The sequence below is a fragment of the Phocoena sinus genome, chromosome 20 (assembly GCF_008692025.1).
Source record: "Phocoena sinus isolate mPhoSin1 chromosome 20, mPhoSin1.pri, whole genome shotgun sequence".
NCBI classification, from domain to species: Eukaryota; Metazoa; Chordata; class Mammalia; order Artiodactyla; family Phocoenidae; genus Phocoena; species Phocoena sinus.
Genome location: NC_045782.1, coordinates 35572420 through 35596780, shown reverse-complemented (window position 1 = coordinate 35596780; position 24361 = coordinate 35572420). Strand labels below are relative to the sequence as shown.

The following is a 24361-nucleotide window of genomic DNA, read 5'->3' as shown; positions in this document are numbered from 1 at the left end:
CGCTCTGCCCTGGGCTTTCAGCCCCGCCCCTGTCCCTTTCCCCGCCCTGTTGCTGTGGCGCCGCCGCTGGCTGCAGCCCCTGGTGAGTCCCTGGAGTGAAGGTGGGCAATGAGGGAGAGTTGGGCCCTCGGGTTCCCCGACTTCACACATCCAGTCCTGAGAAAGGGCCATGGGCGGGCAGTGGTGCGGCTGGTTTCGGTTTTCACCTCCTTCCATCTTTCTAGGGTGACCGTAAGGGAGAGTGGCGTCATGGGGCCCCTGGAGCCCCTCCGCGGCCTTGGAGGGTTGAGGGCAGTTTTTTCCCCGAGTAGGGCAGGGCTTCAGTGCCCGGGGCCGGGTGGGCGGCTCCTGGGGCAGAAGGAACCCTCTGACCCGGTTGAGGGTCTTGAAGTCACGATGTCATGCCCCCGCCTCTCCGGCCGAGGTCGTGCTGGTTCCTTAATCCCCGTGCTTGACGTAATTGGTGGCTGTGGCCGAGGGCGGACCTTGCCCCGTCACCCTAGGCAAGTTACTTTCTCTTTGGGCCTCAATTTCCCAGTCTTGATCCCTGAAGCCCCCTTCCTTCAGTTGAGGCCGTTTGTAATTGGAGGAGATGTTCTAGACGACCGAGAAGAAAGAGCACTTGGGGTGCGGTGACCTGCTTCTTTACCGTTGATCTCCGGTAGCCCCTCCCTCTCCACCATCCCCCCACCTTCCCTCCAATTTAGTTTGGGGCTAATGTTCCCACTCTAATTTATTATGATTTCAACCCCTCCTGGACATTTAAACTTTTTTCTATCACTTGGATTCTTTGCTTCTGATGTAAGCCAACAAGTGGCCATGGTTGGAGCTGAGTAGAATAATACAAAAGCTATGTATTATAACATCTCCACTATTGCAAAAACTGTTAAAAGCAAAAGACTTTTAATACAATAGGTCTTTGTAGATTATGTAGAGCACATGATTAAGGAATATCCAGGTGAGTCACTTTCACAGATACTTTCAGAGGGCCTCTATTTGAAACTCTACTCTTTTGCAGAAATGACAGCTGTGGAGTGGAAAGGACCCTAAGAAAGGTAGTAAGAGTTACATAACACAAGTCATGTGGTCTTTGGAGTCAGATAGTACAAATAGGGCTCTTTAAAATTTTTGACTGTGCTTATTAATATAATACCATGCTTCCTCATTTTCTTAGATGAAAAGATAAACTCTTTCATTTCCTTTTTCCTTCACTTGGGATCATCATTATAGCTGGAAAGTTCCTTAGAGATTTTCTTGCCTGATCCATGTGTTTTACAGATGAGGAAACTGAGGCCTAAAAAGAGGTAATGTGACTTGGCCAAGATCTCAGAGCTAGTTAGTGGCAGAACTAAGACAGGAACCCAGGTCCCTTGGCTCCTAGCTTAGTCCCCTTTCTACTACACTTCAAACACTGTCACTACCCAGGTCACTTCAAGGGTTAGCAGAATCACCCTTTTCACAGAAAAAGTATAAAATCTCAGTAAAGTAAAATGGAATAAAATGGAGATTTAGTCCACAGCTTGGAGCTTTTCGCAGTTTCTCCTGGTTGCCCAGAACAGTTTTTCTGTTCTTCCCTAGTACTGTTGGCACTGTGGTGTTGTGGTATGTGGGATGAAGGCTGCTTAGAATAAGCCGGGCGGCTAATCCAAACGTTGTTACTGAATTAGGTATTAAAAGTCTCCTGGGGGTACAAAATTTACTTAAGGCACTAGAGAGATTTTAGGTAAGGAACTGGAATGAACTTGGAACATTTGGATTAGAGCAAGTGTCTCTCATAATTTGAGGACCAGTGACTATGTGTCTGTGCTTTTGCTCCCCATCTCAGGGCCATCTACACATCCATAATATCTATTGTCAGTGTTCTCTAAAGGGTAGTTTTGTGGAAGCATCTATTCTGGGGCCAGGGGGAGTGGAACTCAAATCAGTTCGTGCATTTTGCTAATTGCTAGTAGTTTAGAAACTTAAGTAAGCAGAAGGATGAAGGGATTAGGTTGAATGTGTGTTTAGTTTTTACTTATTTTTGTTTTTACTATTCCCAAATGAAGAACTGATTGGCATTTCTCTCTCGGCTGTGGATTCATTTGGTTTCCTTCTTTGAACTGATTCAGAGAAACTTATAATCTGTAGTCTTCACTTCTCTTGAAACATGTGCCCACTGGTATAAAAGGCTAATGTAAAAATGTTGGGCATTCTTTGTGCTAGAATTTTAGTTTTTGTTGCTGTCATTTTATAAGGTTATTCTTTGTGGTTCAGCACACATGAGGAAAAATCTTTAGGAAAATTGGTGAGTTGATTTGGTTGAATATTTGCACTGTTAGAACCTAAACCAGAAAACTTAAAAAAAAAAAACGACAGAAAGCTTAACATTTTTCTGCTAAAAAGCATATCAGCGTTGTTTACAGATTCAAGAAAGAGCAGGAGTAGAACTGGCTTTCTGTTCCTTCAGGAGAATATAAGAGAATCTATGCCCTCATGGAACAGTCCTGGGAGTACTGTATTAGACTTGAGAAGCTCATTAGATGAAAATGTGTCAGGTTTTCTTAGAAGCCAGGAGCCAGTTCAGGAGACTCATTTTAAGATATATTGCCTATTATTGCCTGCCTCCTCTGAGGACCCTAATCATTTTGGAAACTGAGCTGAAAAAAAGGAAAAAGTAACAACTGTGTCAGAGTCCAAGTAAAGTGCCTCTGACAGTTTGTGGAATCTCTGCATTATTTTCCCACGTTTGATGGTTTGTTTTCTGGTTTTGGTTTTGTTTTTTTTTGCGGTACGCGGGCCTCTCACTGTTGTGGCCTCTCCCGTTGCGGAGCACAGGCTCCGGACGCGCAGGCTAAGCGGCCATGGCTCACGGGCCCAGCCGCTCCGTGGCATGTGGGATCTTCCCGGCCTGGGGCACGAACCCGCGTCCCCCGCATCGGCCGGTGGACTCTCAACCACTGCGCCACCAGGGAAGCCCTGATGGTTTGTTTTTAAAATTTTCTATTTGTTTTCCCTGGTCACCCGTTATATGGCCAGTCTTTGATTTGAGGGTAGGAGTAAGGAATTAAGTGGAATACCATTCCATGACTTCTAGGGAGCCTAATTCATCCCACTGCTTTTTAATGACTCTAGGTTTCTAAATTTAACATTTGCTCTTTTTGTATTTCTTCTCTCTTCCTTGTCTCTGTGGATATTGCCAGAATTAGAAGTGGATGGTGGACAGGTTCTATAGTGGGAAGAGTGGTTAAAAGAGGGGAGCTGATGCTTAAATCATTCTAATTTTCCTTCCGCATCCTTCCTGCCTGCCCCCGCCACAAACAGTCATTTCTAGACTGCTTTGTCAGAAAGACAATTTCCCAAGCTGTTGTTGGAGCCCATTTCTCCCAGGGAATTTTATCGCTGGGAGGGAGGATAAGCTTTAAGGATCACTGACCTTAAAAATCAGTAGATAGCTTCCTTCCAGGAAAAGTTGAATGAGATACCTCCTCACTGACCCAGTGTAGATTGACATGGTTATGCTCTAGGTTTACCCATGGCCTTTTCTAAAAGTCGTTGGCTTTGGTAAGAAGCAGAAAAGCCACTATTTTTCTTCACTCTACCTCCTCAAACCCTTCTGCAGTCTTGGCAGAAGAGTTTTTTATTTCGAGAATGATTGAGTTCCAAACACCCGGAGTGCCATTGGGTGTCCCCTGAGTCCTTCTGGGAATGTGATGAGGTCTCTGAAATGGAAAACTTCATGGAGTCTCTTATATTTTTGATAAGCAAGAAACCAAGGCTGTTGACTTTTCCAGACAGATGTTAGGTTTTCAGATGAATGACAAGAGATGAAGGTTCCATTGGCTGTGCACTCAGGCCTCAGAATATGAGCTCTTTCGTGTCATTTTGTGTGTGTATGCTGTCCTTTCTTCAGTGAGATTCTGTCAGGATCTCAGTTCCCCAACCAGAGGTTGAACCCGAACCACAACAGTGAAAGCCCAGAATCCTAACCACTAGGCCACCAGGGAACTCCCTCCTCACCCTATTTTAGAAAAGAGAAAGCTGAGAAACAGCTTCTCCAAAGGTACCCAACAAGTTAAGAGCAGGGCTAAAGATAATAATTAGCCCCACCATCATTCACAGCATTGTTTACCTACAAAGCCCCTTCCTTTCACTTTTTGATGAATTGCATATGTATCTTATTCGTTCATTTATTCAGTGAGTACTTAGCAATAAGTGATTGCTATGGGCTAGGTGTTTTGTTGTGTATGTAGTGGTGATAGTGTTACGAAGGAAAAGAACAGGGAGTATGGTGGTATTTAGGTTAATTGAGAGACAGGCCCTGAATTCACTCTTACCTGAGTGTTCTCATGATCCACAGTAAAGGACAGATTAAGTCACATGCTCAGATAAATGGTGCTCCAGGCTTAGGACACAGGGGCTATGCTGGCCTCAGTGTGACTGAAGACCACTAGGAAAGACAGGGGTCTGCGAGCTGAGAAATCTCCCTGCCCAACCTCCCACAGCCTCCAACAGATCAGTAGTCAACGGCTTATCTTGAGGAACAAGTACTGGCCTAGACTGGAATGTGACCTCTTTCTTCCTTAGAAAAACTGATCTGAGGTTTGAGGTTGAGGATGTGGCCAAACTGTCACAAACCAGAAAGCTAGTACATTTCTTAGTTCCTTAGCTCAGTCTCCAGAACAGACAGTTCAGTGCCTCAAAGTCCTCTTACCTTCTCTGTGAAAAAATTGACTTCTGGGGGAGCTGGAAGAGGAGGCCTGTTTGCTTAGAGTTCAAAATAAAACCAGGAAATAAGTGGGGTGGGGCAGAGCTAGAAGAGCTACTGTGTTTTTCTGGTTATTGTACTTACTGTTTTTTTAAGGGTGTGTGTGTGTGTGTGTCTCTGTGTGTGTGTGTACATCTTCCAACACGTTCTAACAGCTGAATTTGTAAGATACCATGTAGTAGTATTTGCAAATGTACAGCCCTTTCTTCATCTGCTGTGTAGAGCTGCAGTATTGTTTTCATTTCCCAGTAGAACTCTGGGTTGAGAAACATAGACTCACTAAATGCATTTAGAAGACAGGGCATGTGGCTTTTGAGGTCCCGACAATTCGAAACACTTTGTTTCTTTTGTGTATTGTTTTTATCTCCCCAATAGTTCCCATCCTTGATCACATTTTATCTGTACTATGACCTAGAAAGGTGAAATACAGCTTACTATCCCCATTTTATAGATAGGAATCCAAACTTGCTTGCTGTCCTCCATGGGCTGCATTTTTCCATTCCTTTGCTTTTATGCATGCTGCTTCGTTCATCTGGAATTTCCTCACCCCCAAACACATTTGTCAGAATTCTAATCTTCCTTGAGGGCTTATCTAGGATTCTACTCACTCCTCGAAGCTTTTCTTCGTTTTCCTAACCAGTTTCATCTCTCTCTCGAACCCAAGAGCATTTTGCACTTATTTGGCAGTCACTTAAATTCTCATCTAACCTCCATATCGGATTGGGACTCTTTTGAGGGCAAAGACTGACAGAAAAGAAAAAAAACACAAACGTAATAGTCACTAACATCTGTTAAACCCTCTCTTTATCCAGACTTTGTGCACGTGCTTTATTCTGTCACTCCGCCTTTACTTTGTGTGAATTGCCTACTCTATGGCAGGTACTGATTTAAGGACTAGACACTGCACATTGTAGGCATACCTATCTGCTTCACAGATACTATTTTTTCTTTTTTTTTTTTTTTTTGCGGTACGCGGGCCTCTCACTGTTGTGGCCTCTCCCGTTGCAGAGCACAGGCTCCGGACGCGCAGGCTCAGCGGCCATGGCTCACGGGCCCAGCCGCTCCGCGGCATATGGGATCTTCCCGGACCGGGGCACGAACCCATGTCCCGTGCATTGGCAGGCGGACTCTCAACCTCTGTGCCACCAGGGAAGCCCACAGATACTATTTTTTTTTTTACAAAATTGAAAATTTTTGGCAACCCTACCTTGAGCAAGTCTGTTGGCGCCATTTTTCTAACTGCATTTGCTCACTTCATGTCTCTGTGTCACATTTGATAGTTCTCACAATATTTCAGACTTTTTCATTATTATTATATTTGTTACGGTGCTCTGTTATCAGTGGTCTTTGATGTTACTTTTGGAAGTTTTTGGCATTTTTTAGCAATAAAATATTTTTAAATTAATGTATGTACTTTTTTTATACATAATGCTACTGCACACTTAATGGACTACAGTATAGTGTAAACATAACTTTCATATGCACTGGGAAACCAAAAACACTGTGTGACTTGCTTTGTTGAGGTATGTGCTTTATTGAGATGGTCTAGAACTGAACTTGCAGTGTCTCCGAGGTATGCCTGTGTTTCAATTAATGCTCACAAAAAAAAGAATGAGGTAGATGTTATTAGCCCCATTTTACAAATGAGGAACCATGCGCAGAGTCCAGTTAAGTAAATTACCCAAGGGCATGCGTTTAATAGGTGATGAAGCTGGAATTTGAACTCCAACATTTTGATTTCTGAACCCATGCTCATCACCACTGCATGTCAAATAATCCCCTTCTCTCATCCCTATCTTTCTTTCTGCACCCATCCCCAGCTCCTAGCAGAGTGCCTTAATGTATAGAAGGACCCGATAATTACAGGATAAATGAAATTGAATAGAGAAGCTGAAATCTAGAGAAATTGACATTCCAAAAGTCACAGGGCTTGTTGGAATGAAAAATCTAGAATCTAAGTCTTAACAGTTCCCAGCTCAGGAACCTCTAGGCTGCCTTACTTAAGGTATTTAGAGGAAGGGGAGCAAACTAGATGTGAGCAGAGAACAAGGGTATGTGAGGGTGGTGGTGCCTGTGGTGAAGAGGTCACAGAGACTCAGAAAATTCTCATAGCACAGGAAGTTATGAATGCAAAGTGGCTCATAGTGAAACCGAAAGCAAGTTGTGTGATCCCAATACTTGTCAGGCTTTTGCTTTAACTGACTTGCCCCGAACTGAATGTTCCCTGGGTGAGAGCCCAGAAATTTCCAGCATTTCAGACAACCCTTTTTGAGCCTTATTCTATCCCATATCTCATAACAGGACCCCTACCATGGAAGAGACAATAGAAGATCCCCCCACATCAGCTGTCTTGCTGGACCACTGTCATTTCTCTCAGGTCATCTTTAACAGTGTGGAGAAGTTCTACGTCCCTGGAGGGGACATCACATGCTATTACACCCTCACCCAGCATTTCATTCCCCGTCGAAAGGATTGGATTGGCATCTTTAGAGTAAGTGGTTAATTTAGTACCAAGTGACTGGGAACTAGAGGTTCATCTTAGTTACCTGAGTGTGTGTCTGTCTCTGTATTATAAGCATTTTGCATATATGTGTGGCCAATGTTAAAATCCTAAACTAAGCTCCCTAGCACTTCTCCCTACACACACCAGCGTGTGCTGTAGGACTCAAATTTTAATTTCAGTCTTAAGCTAAAATAAGATAGCAAATCATACAATCCACAAGTTTTATTCTACTTTCAAAGACCAGATGTAAATGTTTTTTAAATTATCCTATTTTGAAATATTCATCTATGACTTGACTGGGGTCGGTGGCCCCATATATAATTTCTGTGAATTTAAACGTCACTTGCTTACTTAGTACAATGTTTAATTTGTTTTAATATAAGTATTACAAATCTGGAAAGGATGTTGAAAATTTACCTTGTCCTATATCTTGCATCCAAGAAGTTTGTTCCTGAATAAGCGTGTCTTGCTTCTTTGTGAAGATTTCCAAGAACGGAAAGTTTAAGAGCTCCCTCGGTGTCCTCTTCCAGTGTCTAATCGCCCTGTCAGTTCAAGTACAGAAATGGTACTTTTTATTATAGTCAACTTACTGTCTAGCTCCTCTTCTTTCCCCCTCTGTATCTCTGTCTCTGACATCCCCTCACACACAAACACACACATGCACACTCTTACTCATTCACTCACTCACACACCATAATGACAAATCGTCCTATTTACAGAGACAGAGATAAAGGTCAAACGTAAGTAACTTACACTGCTGAGTCCCAACATAAGTGACCTTTGTTTTGACACCTCAGTATGTCATGTGCTTGTTTACCAATGCTGTCCATCCTAAAATCAGACATCGTTCTCGAGTGCACTGTGTAGGAGCTGATGCTAATTCACATTTCCTCATCGAATTCCTTTTCCTTAATTGTTTGGAATTCCAAGCTAAGTGATAGAACGATGGAAGCTGTAGGTAACAAGGCTGGTGTTTAGAGGTGGGGGTAGTGGACAACCGGAGGGACAGCCGGAGCAACTTCCAGTGAGGACTTCACTCTAAACCAGATGAGAGTCTTATGCTTTTTATTTATTTATTTATTATTTATTTATTTATTTATTTATTTATTTTTGGCTGTGTTGGGTCTTCGTTTCTGTGCGAGGGTTTCTCTAGTTGCGGCGAGCGGAGGCCACTCTTAATCGCAGTGCGCAGGCCTCTCACTATTGCGGCCTCTCTTGTTGTGGAGCACAGGCTCCAGACGCGCAGGCTCAGTAGTTGTGGCTCACGGGCCTAGTTGCTCCGCAGCATATGGGATCTTCCCAGACCAGGGTTCGAACCCATGTCCGCTGCATTGGCAGGCAGATTATCAACCACTGCGCCACCAGGGAAGCCCTATTTTTATTTATTTATTTGGCTGTGTCAGGTCTTCGTTGCTACACGAGGGCTTTCTCTAGTTGCGGTGAGCGGGTGCTACTTCTTGTTGCAGTGCGTGGGCTTCTTATTGCAGTGGCTTCTCTTGTTGCAGAGCACGGGCTCTAGGCACGCGGGCTTCAGTAGTTGTGGCGCACGGGCTTCAGTAGTTGTGGCGTGCGAGCTTCAGTAGTTGTGGCGTGCGAGCTTCAGTAGTTGTGGTGCACGGGCTTCAGTAGTTGTGGCACGCAGGCTCAGTAGTTGTGGCTCTCGCGCCCTAGAGTGCAGGCTCAGTAGTTATGGTGCACGGGCTTAGTTGCCCCGCGGCATGTGGGATCTTCCCGGACCGGGGCATGAACCCGCGTCCCCTGCATCGGCAGGCGGACTCTCAACCACTGCGCTACCAGGGAAGCCCAGCAGGTGTATTCTTAACCACTGCACCACCAGGGAAGTCCCGAAAGTGTTATTCTTTTTAAAAACAAATGTTTAAAAGCATTGTTTTTAAATGCATCTATACTTCATTCATTTCAGAGGTATTGCGTACCACAATAAGGAAATTGTGGTTAACCCAGAGAATGGCCTCTGATGTTCATTGTCACAAAGCTGTTGATTTGAACACCTACCCTAAAGTGTGCAAGCAAAGTTTAAGACTAATAAAGAGAGAACACAAACTTTTTGAGAACATATGATGTGCTAGGTCTTTGATGAGGGGTGTGTGTGTGTGTGTGTGTGTGTGTGTGTGTGTGTTTGTGTTTTCTAATTTAATCCTTACAGCACAGCAGCCCCCTGAGGTAAGTAGCAGTATTGCTTGTGCACAGATGAATAAGTGAATGTACTCAAGATGGTGACCTTCCCAAGGTCTCTTAGCGGTGAAGCAAGTTTGTTTGACTCCCAAACCTCTGCTTTTCTTCCTCTTTTCTGCTGAATTCCTTGGAACAACAGATGGTCAGTTAGAGAATTAAGGGCTGACTGTAAAGTTGTGTACTTCCTAGCTCACTTCTGAAGTGCTCCTGGTGTTCTTGCAGTGTAGTCTTAATCATACCCCTCAACTCCTCATCTGCCCTAACACCACTGGTTCCCAGCACCAAGTAGACACTCACAAAATGTTTCTGCACGTGCAATATGCTACATCTTCTCCATAGAGTGAAAGCTACCACCAGTGATAAAGCCTAAAGTGGATGGGAGTTAGCTTTTCTTCCTTCAACGTAGAGCCCTGCGCTCCATACTCTCCTTTACCCGGGCATTTATGCGATGTTCCAGGGTTCCGGGGAGGGGAGATGTCATAGCACAAGAGGCAGGCTGCGACTAGGACTGCTCAGATGGAAGAGCCAAGGACAGAAATCGCAGTGGCTAGAAGTTGCTTCCTTGTTCCAAGGCAGCAGTAATTCTTAGGCCTTCCTAGATGATATTTTGGTCACAGTGCATTAAGAAACTCCAGGATGTGAATGAAGACTCCATAAAATTCCTGCTTCCTGTACCTCCACAGGTTTCAGTGGCCCAGAGGTGCTTACAGCAATGGTGTGGGTGTTAATGAGACACTAAAACATGCCCTAGTATGTGTGATGCACTTACAGCCTTTTCAACCCTGCTCTGATTCCTTAGTATATGAACATGGAATTTATTTTTAGTTCTTTTTCTTCCCACTGGGCTCAGGCAGGGTCACAATATGGCAATAAATGTAATTTTGCTTATTTGCTGAGTATTCTCCCCTTGAAGACACAATGGCTCCTTTTCTATTCTCCGGTATACTCTTATCTTCCAGATAGGATTTGAGCCGTCTTTTACCCCTCTTCACATTTAGTGAGAATATTTTCCACTTAGCCAGCTTTCTGCTCTGAGGCATATTTTACAGTATCCTTACATCTTATGAGTTACTGCATTCCATACCTAGAAGGGGCCTTTATGACTACCAGATTGTTGTTGTTATCTTTATCACCAAAAAGCCTTCATTAAACATGCATTAAGAAAAACACTGAAGAAAGAAAACTCTACAGATTGGACTCAGTTATCTGGTACCTCATAGTCTAAGAACACTCTTGCATCCAACCCCAACACACACATTATTTTTAAAATGCACTTTTAGGGGCTTCCCAGGTGGCGCAGTGGTTGAGAGTCCGCCTGCCGATGCAGGGGACGCGGGTTCGTGTCCCAGTCCGGGAAGATCCCACATGCCACGGAGCGGCTGGGCCCGTGAGCCATGGCTGCTGGGCCTGCGCATCCGGAGCCTGTGCTCCGCGATGGGAGGGGCCACAGTGGTGAGAGGCCCGTGTACCGCAAAAATAAATAAATAAATTTTAAAAAATAATAAAATAAAAATAAAATGCACTTTTAAACGCAGTGATATAACCGGGTTGGTATAGGGGACAAGACTGAATTGGACACAGGAGAGAACGAACCAGTGGAGAGGGCAGATCAGAAGTGCTTTCTGATTAAGAAGTTCCAAGAACACTGTTGTAGGAAAATAGCGGGATCAAGGTTCACAATCCCACAACTTTTTTCCCCGATCACTCTCAGTTCTATGTCTGACTTGGAGATACAATATTTGGAACTCTTGTCCTGGGTGTTGAATGGCCAGTTTTTGTTTCCTTCTAAGACAAGTAATTTAGACTGTGTGTGTGCGTACCAGTTTTTAATTGTATATATAGTTATCATAAGTCAAAAAACAAGATTTGATCCATTGTGGGTAGATCTTATCATAATGAACTTACTCTATTGTAAAATCAACATAACAAAAAGTGCATTTTACGAAGACACGGCCCAAACCTGAGCACTTTCAGATGCTGAACAAGAGCCTCTTGTCATTGCAGGTGGGATGGAAGACAACCCGTGAGTACTACACCTTCATGTGGGTTACTTTGCCCGTTGACCTAAACAGCAAATCTCCCAAACAGCAGGAGGTCCAATTCAAAGGTGAGAAAAATACTGGATCAAAGGTAGAAGACAGCTAGCAGCCAAGACTAATTAATTCCCTTGAGCTTGAGCTTTCTGGGTAGATAAAAGACTTCGGGATTTTTAGTTTTCTGAATAGACCTTATTTTGGATTAAAAATCATGTTCTGTTTTCAGCTTATTACCTGCCCAAGGATGATGAGTATTACCAGTTCTGCTATGTGGATCAGGATGGTGTGGTCCGGGGGGCAAGTATCCCTTTCCAGTTCTGTCCAGAAAATGAGGAGGACATCCTGGTTGTTACCACTCAGGTCTGTAAGCATCTCATCTCAATCCCTTCCTGCCGCTAAGGGTAGCAATTCCAGGATAGGGTAGAATTTTAGTCAGTAAGCCTTTATTGAATGTCTAACAGTTAACTGTTGGGAAAATTTTATACAGTACCCATTCAAACCCACCATTCCTAAGGGAATGACTTAGGAATGTTAACAAGAATCATAACAATAAGTGATTTCTCCTTTCTCTAAAACTTCTGTAACTCAGGTGACATTCAGTTATTTAACTTTCCCAGTTACGTAATTTTTGTCATCTGCACATCTTATCACCATAGTAAATTTTATAAGCTCCTTTGAGGAGAGACACAGCAGATATTCTTCTTTGTATCTCTCAGATTCATTTGCTTACTCAGTTATTTAACAGGACACCTACTTCCATCCAACACTCTGGTAGGCACTAGGGATGTAGTGAAGAATCAATTAAAATCCTGTCCCAGTCTCAAGGAGCTAAGTCTGAGAGGAGAGACAAACAATACTAAGTGTTTGCAAGAAAAAACTCTGTTCTTTTGTAATTACGCCTTTTAACTTTTTGTGGCCTTCATTTTGTTTATCTTTCTTTCTTGGTAATGGCAGCCTCAATGCTGCAATTATACAGACACACCTCTCTTACCCCGCTTCCCTACATACTGAGGGGCTGCTTCCACTTGGGGTACACAGATGTCACTACAGTGAGTGGGAATCAGCTAGACCCTAACCATCCCAGCCTATGGGAATTTTCTGCTAGAGGGACTTGAATATCCATTGAGCTATAAAGGGCCAAACATGAGCTTATGGAACGTTCTTTCGTAGGGTGAGGTGGAAGAGATTGAGCAGCACAACGAGGAGCTCTGCAGAGAAAACAAGCAGCTGAAGGACAGCTGTGTCAGCCTCGAGAAGCAGAACGCAGACATGCACGCTAGGCTCCAGAAGAAGCAGGTATGGCTGCTGGTTAAAGGTGAACTTGGAGGTTGGAGATCAGAATCATTTTCTGTTTTTCTTGTGATCTCACGCCCTTATACTAATATCTGGCACAGATTTTAGTATATTGGAGATTTCCTTTTTATTGTTTACATATTGAAATGATATTTTCATTTAATGAATTAAATACATATACTATTAGTAAAATAATTTCATCTATTTCTTTTTACTTTTTTTAATGTTGCTACTAAAATTTTTAAATTATGTATGTGGCTTTCATGAATTAATTGGACAGCACGTTTCTAGGAGAAAAGCACCTTTATTTTGCCCACTGCTGTGTCTGCAGTGCCAGAACAGTGTCTGGTGTGTAATAGGCACTCATTAAATATTTGTTTAATGAATTAATGGACAAATATGAGCTCCACTAGAAGAGAAATTAGGTAGATGTATTTTTTCTTCCTTTTTTTAATTGAGTTGTAGTTGATTTACAATGTTGTATTAGTTTCAGGTGTACAGCAAAGTGATTCAGTTTTATATATATATATATATATATATATATATATATATATATATATATATATATATTAGATACTTTTCCCGTATAGGTTATTACAAAATAGAGTATAGTTCTCTGTGCTATACAGTAGGTTCATGTTGGTTATTTTATATATAGTGGTGTGTATAATGTTAATCCCAAACTCCTAAGGTAGATGTATTTTTAATATGGAAAGAACATATTAAGAACATTTTAATATAGAAATCCTTTTACTTGGATATTTCATTCACTGCTCTGTCATGCTATATGCCTGACATATAATAAGTGCTCAATAAATATTTGTTGGCTGCCTGAGATACTAAACACTTAGAAATGTTAAGTCCCTTTGATGTTTCAATCTACAGGAGGAGCTAGAAACCCTAAAGAGCATCAATAAGAAATTGGAACAGACAATGAAAGAGCAGAAGGACTGTTGGGAGACAGAGCTTCTTCAGTGAGTGTGCCTCTTGAATGGGAGGAGCTGTTGTATTATAGGCACCCTTAGGCAGGGTCCGATTAGACTTTAGAACAGTCTTCCTGTTACGACAGTGATAGGTATGATTCTCCCTCGTTGATTCATGAGCTCTTTGACTCTAGGTTAGAGAATTAGTATCAGAATTGTAAGGACAAATGACCTGAATTCAAGTATTAGCGTTGAGTATTGAACACTTGCAGTTTGAGGTCAGGAAGCCAAAATAGGACTGAAGAAGAGACTAGTGGATTTAAAAATAACTCTGCAGGCTTAGGGCCAAGGCAGCCTTAAATCGTTTAAGGTCTGGGGGAGCTGACCTAGAATCAGTATTTTTTTTCACTTAGTCATCTCCACTTCCACAGACTGAAAGAACAAAACCAGAAGATGTGCTCAGAAAATGAAAAGATGGGAGTCAGAGTGGATCAGCTTCAGGTAGGTAATGCCAAACCTTTGCCAAAGTATATTTTCTTAGCCTTGCCACCACTCCACTGTGGTGGCCCAGGAAGATACAGCTCATTGTACTGAGTGCCTAGTGGTGGATCTCTCAGAGCATCACGCTACAGTTTCAGTGTGTGTGTTTTCCGTTCTTGGCCCTCCACACCCTTTTTAACTTTTCTTTTAGCTACAAAATCTTTTCAAGCAAAATCTTACTAAAAAGCCTGGAATGTAAAGCAGGTAGCAGCAGAACTCTCTTTTTTAGGAAGCTGTGCCTTGAAGAGGGGCTTTAAAGGGTGGTTTGTCAGATTTTACTCAGTTGAGTCTTAGATTCTCAGGTGTAAGGTAGAGCTGAAGAGTGAAGAAGTTCTTAGGGATATTTGGCAGCTGGGAGTTGCTGGGGAACACACATCTCCTTATGTTACTGTACATTTAAAAGCCTTCTTCCTGTTTAGTTTTCCTTCTTTTTTATTTTGGTTATATTCACTATTTTTGCTTTAGGCCCAGCTGTCAACTCAAGAGAAAGAAATAGAGAAGCTTGTTCAGGGAGTTCAAGATAAAGCAGAGCAGTTGGAGGACCTGAAAAAGGAAAATGGCCAGCTCTTTCTCAGTTTAACTGAACAGGTAGAGTCATGGAACAAAATATTTTTAGGCATTTGTGAAAAAAATATATACATTGTTCTTTCTTTGCTCTATCATATACCTGGGTGTCACTGGCTGTGGGAAAGGTCTCGGGGGAAGCCATCTGAAATGAGGTATCTAACAGCTTTTCTCAGAAACTAATAAGAGAAGACTTGCTTTTCTCTCTGCACCCTGCTCGCTCATTAGCTTAGCAGGCCTTTCCCCAGTGCGTGCGCACATGTGCTTGTGCGTGTGCGTGTGCGTGTGTTTTCCCAGCAGTGGTACTGAAATCTGTTTTTGTGCAGAGGGAACACCGGAAGGAGCTCGAACGGACAGTGGAGGAGATGAAGCAGAAAGAAACTACTGCAGCGAAGAAAGAACAGGAGTTAACGGCATGTCTGTCTTTGGATGGCTATGTGGGACGCAGCCTAAAGAAAGGAAGGGATAGGGCCTATTTTCAGGGGATGGACAGGATAAATGACACAGATTAGAATAGCATTTACCTCTGGACTTTCTTCTCTCCATCCAAAGGGACAGAGAATCTGCCATTTATAGACTGTTTAGGAGAGGTGGGCATTTCTAATATGTGACGAGTGAAAAGGAATATTGGAAGTTAAACTTCACGAGAGGTTGTAGTAAATAGAGCCTTGGGCTAGGAATCACACAGAATAACCCTTATCCCCTTCTTAAAGAGTTTCTGTCGGGGCAGACAAATTAATGATTGTCAAATGAGCTCTACAATTAGAAGATATTATAGTAGTCAAACAAATTTTATTATAATTAATATAATGTTAGCAATTATCATCATTATAAATTGTTCTAAGCTATGTAATATAGTAATAATGAAAGCCTAATTGACTAATAATTTCCTATAATATATTGTTGGAAACAAGGCCTCATGGTGATCACAGGTACCTAGAAGCTCCATTTTCTGAACTGTTGTAAGGACATGAGAACTCCTGATGTGTGGAGAATATCCAGTTATTGGGAATGTAACTCATATCCTCTATGCATCATTCATTCATTCAGTCATTATCTAATTGATCATTGAGTACCTACTGTATATAAGATACTGTGTATTTTAGCTTATATAATAAAGAATAGATGCAACAAAGTTTGAAAATCATCAACTCACAGATTAAGTATAGCTCACAGGAATGTTTTATTTGTTCTAGATGGTGTTTTTTAAAAAACTGATTTGGTGAACAGCACTTAAAAATGGGAACATTTCCCGTTAAAAGAAATTCGTATTTCCAGCTTCTTGAAAAATCAGAGGCTCTGGCAACATATGAGCCGACACTCCCGCCCAGTAGCAGTATCTGGAGCTGGAGCTGCTGACCCTTTAGATGGGTCATGAGTTCCCCATGTGGCTGCCGTCCTCACTGTTTTGTTGCATCCCACTCCTTCATTCAGTTCCATTACTTGCCAGGCCCCTATTGGCACTTTTGAGTTTGTGACCTCTGATGTAACAAAGAAATCTGCTTTAAATAATCTACAGCCATTCAAAGGTTTGAACCTCCTTGGTTTTCATGGAATACTTTGAAAGATCCAGGGGCTCCCCAGCTGTCTGATAGCAATTCTTTATTCCTCATGCATCCAAAAGTCCCCTAACTCTGAGGACTGTGTATCTTAGGCTTCAGGAGCCTAAGAACAAGAAAACAGCAGTGGAGGAACAGCTAGTACAAGAGGTGGAACGCCTAAAGGCAAAGGTAGAGGCGGGGAAAGCCTGTTTCTTAGAGAAGTACAGAGTGTCAGTGGCTCCACAAACAGATCAGGCAACTCAGGGCTGCCGCACGGGTAGGTGACAGAGATGAGGGGCCCAGGAAGCAAAGGGTGTGAAGGTTTGTGGCTCCTGGACCAAGCCCAGAGGATTGTACATCCTTGTTAAGGAGAATACACCCTCTGCTAAAAAGAGGTATGGAGTATGGGGCCAGAAACCAGCCTGGAGATCCCCAGAAATAGAGGCCCCAGCTCAGCCATGGGTCTCAGGGAAGGTTTTTTGTTTGTTTGTTTTGTTTTTTGCAGTACGCAGGCCTCTTACTGTTGTGGCCTCTCCCATTGCGGAGCACAGGCTCCGGACACGCAGGCTTAGTGGCCATGGCTCACGGGCCCAGCCGCTCCGCGGCATGTGGGATCTTCCTGGACCAAGGCATGAACCCGTGTCCCCTGCATCGGCAGGCAGACTCTCAACCACTGCGCCACCAGGGAAGCCCTCAGGGAAGGTTTTTATAACCATTGAGCAGGTTTCTGTACAGACTCAGATAGTGCTTTCTTATTTCTGCCTTTTGAGGAAGTGAACCAGGACCAGAAGAGCCAGCAGGAGCCATTGGGGGTGGGGAACCAGGGGCCTGCAGTCAGTACTGTCATCGGGTAGCCCCCTTTCGCATTACTACCTCAGGGTCGGCTAGAAGTGCACAGCAGTTTGGGCACCAGCATTCAAATAAAAAATCTTGAAAAAAAACCCCACAACTGGTAGGATTAGCTTAAAGTGTTTTTATGAGGTATTCGCGTGTGTGTGTATATAGGCAGGTGTCGGGAAGCGCTGAAGCATGCCTATGAGTTTTGGCTCCATGAAACTAGTCAGGTGAACCCATCGTACTGGGAAGCCCAGGACCGCAGTCTGGGTTCCTTTTAGCCTTGGATAAATGCCTTCCAGGGTTCCTTCTTCCTCAGTGTAACTTGAGTCCATATGCCTATCTTCACACTGGGAGGGAGTCACACCAGCCTAACTCAGTGCTTCACGCTGTGTTGGGTGAGATGTTTATTCAAGACAAAGATGATGATTGTTTCCGTGGTTGCGTGGGGTTTAAAAAAAGCTCAGTTTATCCCTAATTCTGTTAAGCCAGTCTTGAGGTTTCCCCCAAGCTAACTTTTTCTCTCTTTGGTCACTTACTCCCAGCTAAACCAAACGAAACTGGCATCTTGATGCCAGCCCAAGCCTTCAGGCATTTTGTGTTAAGTCATTTTTCTGTAAGTCAGCATCACCTCCATGGTACCACTCCTCCCTACCCCCATTTCCTTCTCCACCACCTCAGTCCCACCACTTTGGACAGCCAGATCCTCTTTGATCTTGTTTTACCCCACCTTGGATCCAGACTGCAATAGGTGGTCCTAATCCTAATTTTTTTTTTGACAGGACCAGAACTTTGACCTGTCAAAAAGACTGAGTGAGAACAAGATTCTATGTAATGTTCTGCAGAAAGAGAAAGAGAGAATGGAAGAAGAAAACGGTGTAAGTGTGTAAAAGACTTCTTAAGGGAAGGAGCAGGGTGACCCAGAGATGTGGTGATAACATAAAAAGTTAAACAAAAGAGCCCTTTCTGGGACATTGGATGAGACAGTTGCTCCCAGACAAAGAGTACATTTCATCTGGTTTCCTTATCTACCGCAAAACCCATTCTTTGTTCTGTAACTGAAGCTTGTTTGGCATGGCAGTAGTGACCTTGAAAGGAGCAGCCTTGATGAAGATCTAACTTATTATTTTTGCTTTTAACTCCACAGCTATTCTAAGTATTGTCTTTGGGGAGTAATATCCTACATCATTTTTGTGCTAGCTGAGGGACCCTTTTCCTTCAGCACAACTTTTTTCTTTTTCTCTGCTGCCAAGCCAGGAGCAGAAGTGGTGGTCTGTACCAGTGCTGGACCCATGGTAGGCCCCAAATAAATACTGTGCATTCATTCATTCATCTGTCCATTCTTTCATCCAACCAGTATTTATTTTCTGCTGTATGCTAAACACATTATTATTGATCGATTGAGGATGATGGCAGCAAATAAGAAGGTTGAACTTGAAGTCATTCTTACGTGCTTGCTGGCATCAAAGAGCAGGTGTCCATGCATTCTGGCTGCTCCTCCGATCTACACCTCCAGCCATTCTCCATCTCTACCCTCTCCATAACCCTTCTGGGCTGTGCCTTCAAGTGATCATTTCTACCTTTGATTATATCATTTATGCCAATGTGTTTCAATTTTGCAGAAAGACTTTGGGGTCTGTTTCTGGTCCTGTCATTCTCATCCTCTTGATTTAGTTAGCGGTACCTTGACTTGGAAATAGTCGATGGGGTGGGGGAAGGGTGTGCAGCGGATGGGGAGGAAGAATGCACACAACTTGCAGCGAGAAGAGAAAGACCTGATATTTGGGAGCTTTGTTGGGAACTACAGTAAAACCCTCTTAAGATGTTAAGAGGAAATTTACTGATTTTCTTTTTTCTAAGAACTTTAAATGCTGCCTGTCCCCCTTGTGGCTTGATCTCTTACATTCTTTCTCTCTCTCACATTCCCTCCCTCTCTTTTTTCCTCCCTCTCACTCTCTGTTGGCATATCCATTTAATGGGATAAAACATGAAGAGGGAAAATTACATCAGATGAATATTCACACTATGTAAGAAAATTGTTCTAGGAAGGAGACTAAAAAGCATTCTGCTCTCAATAATGTGTAACAATTTCAGTCTTAATATAGCTCCCACCACCCTCACATATCCATACGACTTCTGTACCCTCTTCAACTGGTGTGTATTTAAAGATTTAAAATTCCTTTTTGCATTCATTCTAAACAAAATTCAATACATATCTAAATTCAGATATTAAGAACTCAGATCTTTGGAATACTGAGGCTGCTGCTTCCCCTTTTGAAGAATTATGGTTTATCATTTCTTGGGCTTCTCCAGTGCCACATTGTTAATTGAGAACTACCTGTAATGGGCATCCCTGGCCAGTTCCTTGTGGCCATTTGTTGTTGTCTTTTAACATGTCTCTGTAAATACTCTATCCTTAGCTTTTGAAGATGGAGAACAGCACACTGCTGAGTTACATGGGTCTGAATTATGACTCTTTGCCGCATCAAGCGCCTGCTTCGAATCAAGGAGGTGCGAGACAAAACCCAGGACTTGTCTATGGAAACCCATATTCTGGTAAGACAACTTTGCCATTCGAGCTGGAGGCCCCTGCTTGCATCCCTGTCCTCCAATAAATTTTTTTTTTATCTGAAATGCTAATTAAGACCAGCCTCATTGTTAAGACTTGTTGGGCAGAAGCTGAGTACCCAACAGAAAGACTGCCAGGCAAGAAGTATTAATTGAGAAATAAATCTGAATCTAGAAGACACAAATAAGATCATTCGCCTAGAGGCAGCAGACACAAATTGAGTCCCGTGGCTATATTCCAAATATATGAGTCAGAGAAATGTCTCTGTGTAGAAGATATATACATCTCAAGCTGAGGAAGCTAATTAAGATTTGGAAGTGGAAGCACAAGAGGCGGACTGTGCCACCCAGGATGGGCTGTTAGGCAGCCACCCCCGTGGCCTGACCAAGGGTAGCAGGGATGTGCTCAACAGAGACTCCTGAGTGGTTTGGAGGACAGGAAATGGGGTGACAACCAGTCTTGCAATTGAAGGACCCGGGGTCAGATGTCTTTGCCAAACAGGGAACTTTCCTCCTTTTGTGTCTCCAAAGCGATATGAGACCTCATTTGCTTTTTTGCGACAGTTTAAAGCAGTCCTGTTCTCTTTTTTTTTTTGCGGTACACGGACCTCTCACTGTTGTGGCCTCTCCCGTTGCGGAGCACAGGCTCCGGACGCGCAGGCTCAGCGGCCATGGCTCACGGGCCCAGCCGCTCCGCGGCATGTGGGATCTTCCCAGACCGGGGCACGAACCCGTGTCCCCTGCATCAGCAGGCGGACTCTCAACCACTGCGCCACCAGGGAAGCCCAGTCCTGTTCTCTTAACAGTCACAGTCTGATCTTTGCAACAGGCAGGGGTACAAGTATATTTTTCCTTACAAGTATTTTTAAACACTTCATTTAAAAAATGACTGTGTGGATTTGGTCTTAAAATCTATTCTCAGACTATTTCCGTGTTAAATTGTTACTGTTTTCATTAAAATCTCATTTTCTCCACACTGAAAATAGGTTTATTGTTTTTTTCTGATTATATAATGGCTACTGAAAATGCCACTTCATTATTTTTTTCCTCTTTTCCCACTATCCTTGACCTAGATCCCCTCTATCAAAGTAGATGGTATATATGAGAGCTAAAGAATCAGAAGGGGAACAATGAGGGTTACAAAAAACAGCTGCTAGAACACAGCTGGAGAATGTATCCTAAGGATGCATTTCATTGAGTGCAGTCTTTTTTATTACCTTCAGGTATCCAAGAAAGTCCTGCCCCCAGCCTGGTAAGTATTTGATTCCTGAGATTGCCCACAGCAAATCTTTGAGAAGATTTCCCTTCCTGCTCCATCCAGTTCACGGGAGAACCGTAGGGAGACTGGTTCACCGTGATAATCCAAGTCAGCAGGGTCAATTTGGTCAGTGCCGAAAGCTGAGAGAGCCTGTTAGGGCGGGGAGAAGAAAACACAGTTCATCCGTCAGTGTTCCGCTGAAGAGTTTTCACCTGTGAATTGAGTTTGGTAGAAGGACTAGGGCGGAGATATGAACCAGGCAGGTAGCCAAACGAGGTATGTCCAGTGCCCCTTCCAGGCAGTATTACATCCTTTCAATCCTGGGGTTAGAGAATGCCCCAGTGAGTGTCTCCCAATGTGAATTTGTTCATTCATCCTCTATTTCTTGATCACCTACCATCTGCCAAGCATGATGCTAGGTGCTGAGGATATAGTAGAAAGTCAGACACAGTCTCTGCCGCATATAACTTACATTCGGACTGACCTCTTTGCTCTTCCTCCCAGCTCTCCATCAAGAAATGCCCCACCTGCAAGTCAGACTTTCCTGATGACTTGTTTGACCACACCTTGGAGCAGCACATGCAGCCCTGTAGTTTGAATTGTCCAATTTGTGACAAGGCCTTCCCAGCAAAAGAGAAGCAGATCTTTGAAGACCATGTGTTGTGCCACACTCTCTAAGTGTCCCAGCCTCTTGGATCTATACTGTACATGGATTTTATAGAGCAGAAGCTTCTACTATGAGTTATGACCCAAGATCCTGCCTAACCTGAATTATTAGGGATTTACTTAGTCCTGCTGCCCTATAGGTGGAGTCATGTCGATTATCTGAAGCATAGTGTTAAGGGCGGTTACTTCCATCCTTGTGGGTTTTAGTACCTTTTAAGTCACATAACTCCAGCTGTGTCAGCCTCTCAACTAAAATGCCCATTCTTGCGAGGGTCTCCAGCATAAAGGCCCTGGGATGGAGCTGACCTGGCTGTTCACAGGAGGCCTGACTCGAGTACTAAGTGAGTAGTTTTCCGGGTTGTCCCACTGCCATTCAAGGTCAGGCCTTGAGTGTGTTTGTACTCAGTCCTCAGTCCTAACCCTGGGGCTGGTGACTGATCAGAGGTTGAGAATTTCTACCTCCTCCTCAGGCCTCCTTCTCCAACTAATTTAGAATAGTCAAAAAAGGCATGGCAGAGAACCCAGACATCCAATTTGGATACCAAGGTTTTCTCATCTTGATTTCCCAGCTCCCGACGGAAGCATTCCTGAACAATGGACATGAAATATTTCACTCACAGAAAGGCTTTCTCTCTGGATACCTCTGACTGGCATTTTCTACTCTGGTTTTTTCCTGTGCACATAACTATTATTGTTGTAAGTCCTTTCTTAATGGTTAGTGGGACTTGTTAGAAACTGTATGGGTTTGCAACTTTCTGAGCAGGTGAGTTTGAATATGGATAAGTTAGAATAAGAACTATTGTTAATCGCTTTAATACTAAAAATAAACTAGTCTTCTACTTCAGGGACTTTGGTAATTTAAAATAAACCTTGAGTTCATGTTTTCTTTATTTTTAAGCTTGTGGGGAAAGTATAATAAAAGGATTGTCGGAATTATAGACCCCCACCAAGGATTCCTCTTCACCTGTCTTAACTAGTCAACAAAAGAGTGTCCTGGTCATTATCTTGAGGTGGAGAGGGAGGTGACGAAGCATTAGCTTGAGAAATCTGGAGCCCTGACTTTCTTGTTCTAACTTTCTGTGCATTTTTGAAAGGGTGTGGATTTGGGCACCTTTTGTGAACTAACTTCAATTCCCTCCATCCAGATCTGCCTAATTGAACTATAAGAAAGCAATTCCATTTTCTCCACCCCAGGGACTGAACAAATGGAAATGACTCCCAGGCAGTCAGCCAGCTGGTCACCGTAGAGACTTTTACAGAAACTTCTCAATGATGTGAAACACGATGCTGTGCACCAGGTTGAGCCAGTTATAGCTCTGCATTCCTTCTGCGGTTTTCCCTGACGTGACTGAAGTTAGGCCTTAGACTAACTGTATTGTCCTAGTCACAGCTCCTCACCTTTATTTCTCCTTTGATAAAATGAAGATGAGACTGTACTCCCACTGCTTCTCCCGTGTCACCATTTCGATATGATGTCTCTTAGACTCATACGCCTTTGCCCTGTAAGAATCAGATGTGACATTAAGACAAAGTCTAGAACAGAAATATAGGACTTCCCTGGTGGCGCAGTGGTTAAGAATCCGCCTGCCAGTGCAGGGGGACAAGGGTTGGATCCCTTGTCCAGGGAGTTCCCACATGCCCCGGATCAACTAAGCCCGTGTGCCACAACTACTGAGCTCACATGCCACAACTACTGAAGCCTGCGCGCCTAGAGCCCGTGCTCCACAACAAGAGAAGCCACGGCAATGAGAAGCCCGTGCACCGCAACGAAGAGTAGCCCCCGCTCACCGCAACTAGAGAAAGCCCACACGCAGCAACGAAGACCCAACGCAGCCAAAAAAAAAATGAATGAATAGAAATATAACGGGGAGACGGTAACACAGTTTTTCTGGCAGATACCCTTCCTGCAAAATTTCTGTTGCTCCCCAGACAGTTCCAGTGAAGAATTGCAGTTTCATTTATTTTATACTAGTCAGCTCTTAATTAAGCACACGAATGGAGAGGAGCAGTGGTGCACATAACCCAAATCAGCGAATACCATTTTCTGGTGAATTACCTACCCCTTTGCCCCTGCTACCCTGAGGGTTACCGTGATTATCAACAGCAGCAGGAGCCCTTCCACAGGCTTGGTACAAAAAAGCAGTTGAGGTGTTAATGATCCTTTTTGCTGGATGTAAAACAAAGCATCTTTAACCACTGTTCATTATCCCCAGCTGCTCTTACCAAGGCTTTGAAGGGGAAATTACGCTCCAGGCATCTACTAGTGGTAAAGGAAACAGTCATTCTTACATAATCCAATCATCACCCCAGCCTTTCTCGTCTATACCTCTTACACCCACAGATTTTAAAGCTGGAAAATTCCTGCAAGAAATAACAGCTTGTGGGAGCAAATTGGATTTGAGAATCTGTGTACTTATTATGGCAACAAGTTTTCCTTCCTAGTTCATTTTCTCTTTTCTAATATTAAAATGTTTTTGCGTTACCTTAGCACACTCACTCACTAAGCAGTGGGGAAAAAAGTCACCCTGGCATACATGAGTGTGAGTGGTGAAGGAAAGCTAACCTAAAATCAGAGAAGGGAGAGTTGGCAAGATATATGGTAAACTTAGACCCCTAAGAACACCTGTAGCTTCAGCCCTTTTGCCTCATCTTGCTAAAAATTGGGATGAAATGGAACTGCCTTGATGTTTAAATATGA

General features: G+C 43.3%; 1 protein-coding gene across 2 annotated transcripts; it reads left to right on the top strand.

The window, feature by feature from the left end:
* CALCOCO2 (calcium binding and coiled-coil domain 2) lies at positions 1–22542 on the top strand. 2 transcript variants are annotated; one of them, XM_032616697.1, is made up of 14 exons: positions 19–82; positions 7046–7235; positions 7689–7812; positions 11445–11547; positions 11703–11836; positions 12647–12772; positions 13655–13743; positions 14124–14193; positions 14698–14820; positions 15123–15209; positions 17954–18049; positions 19592–19727; positions 20963–20991; positions 21502–22542. In XM_032616697.1, the coding sequence occupies exons 3-14, from the start codon at positions 7810–7812 to the stop codon at positions 21673–21675; spliced, it is 1170 nt and encodes a 389-aa protein (XP_032472588.1). In that variant the 5' UTR covers positions 19–82; positions 7046–7235; positions 7689–7809; the 3' UTR covers positions 21676–22542. The 2 variants fall into 2 exon arrangements, with proteins under 2 accessions (XP_032472587.1, XP_032472588.1); XM_032616696.1 differs by lacking the exon at positions 7689–7812 and having other exon boundaries at positions 1–82.
* Positions 22543–24361: the final 1819 nt, after the last annotated feature.

Bases quoted from the DNA above. Each gene is read 5' to 3' on its own strand.
- CALCOCO2 (XM_032616696.1), top strand. From the start codon at position 7,056: ATGGAAGAGACAATAGAAGATCCCCCCACATCAGCTGTCTTGCTGGAC. The intron at 11,837-12,646 runs GTCTGTAAGCAT...GTTCTTTCGTAG, and splicing joins TCCTGGTTGTTACCACTCAG to GGTGAGGTGGAAGAGATTGA. The intron at 18,050-19,591 runs GTAAGTGTGTAA...CTCTATCCTTAG, and splicing joins GAATGGAAGAAGAAAACGGT to CTTTTGAAGATGGAGAACAG.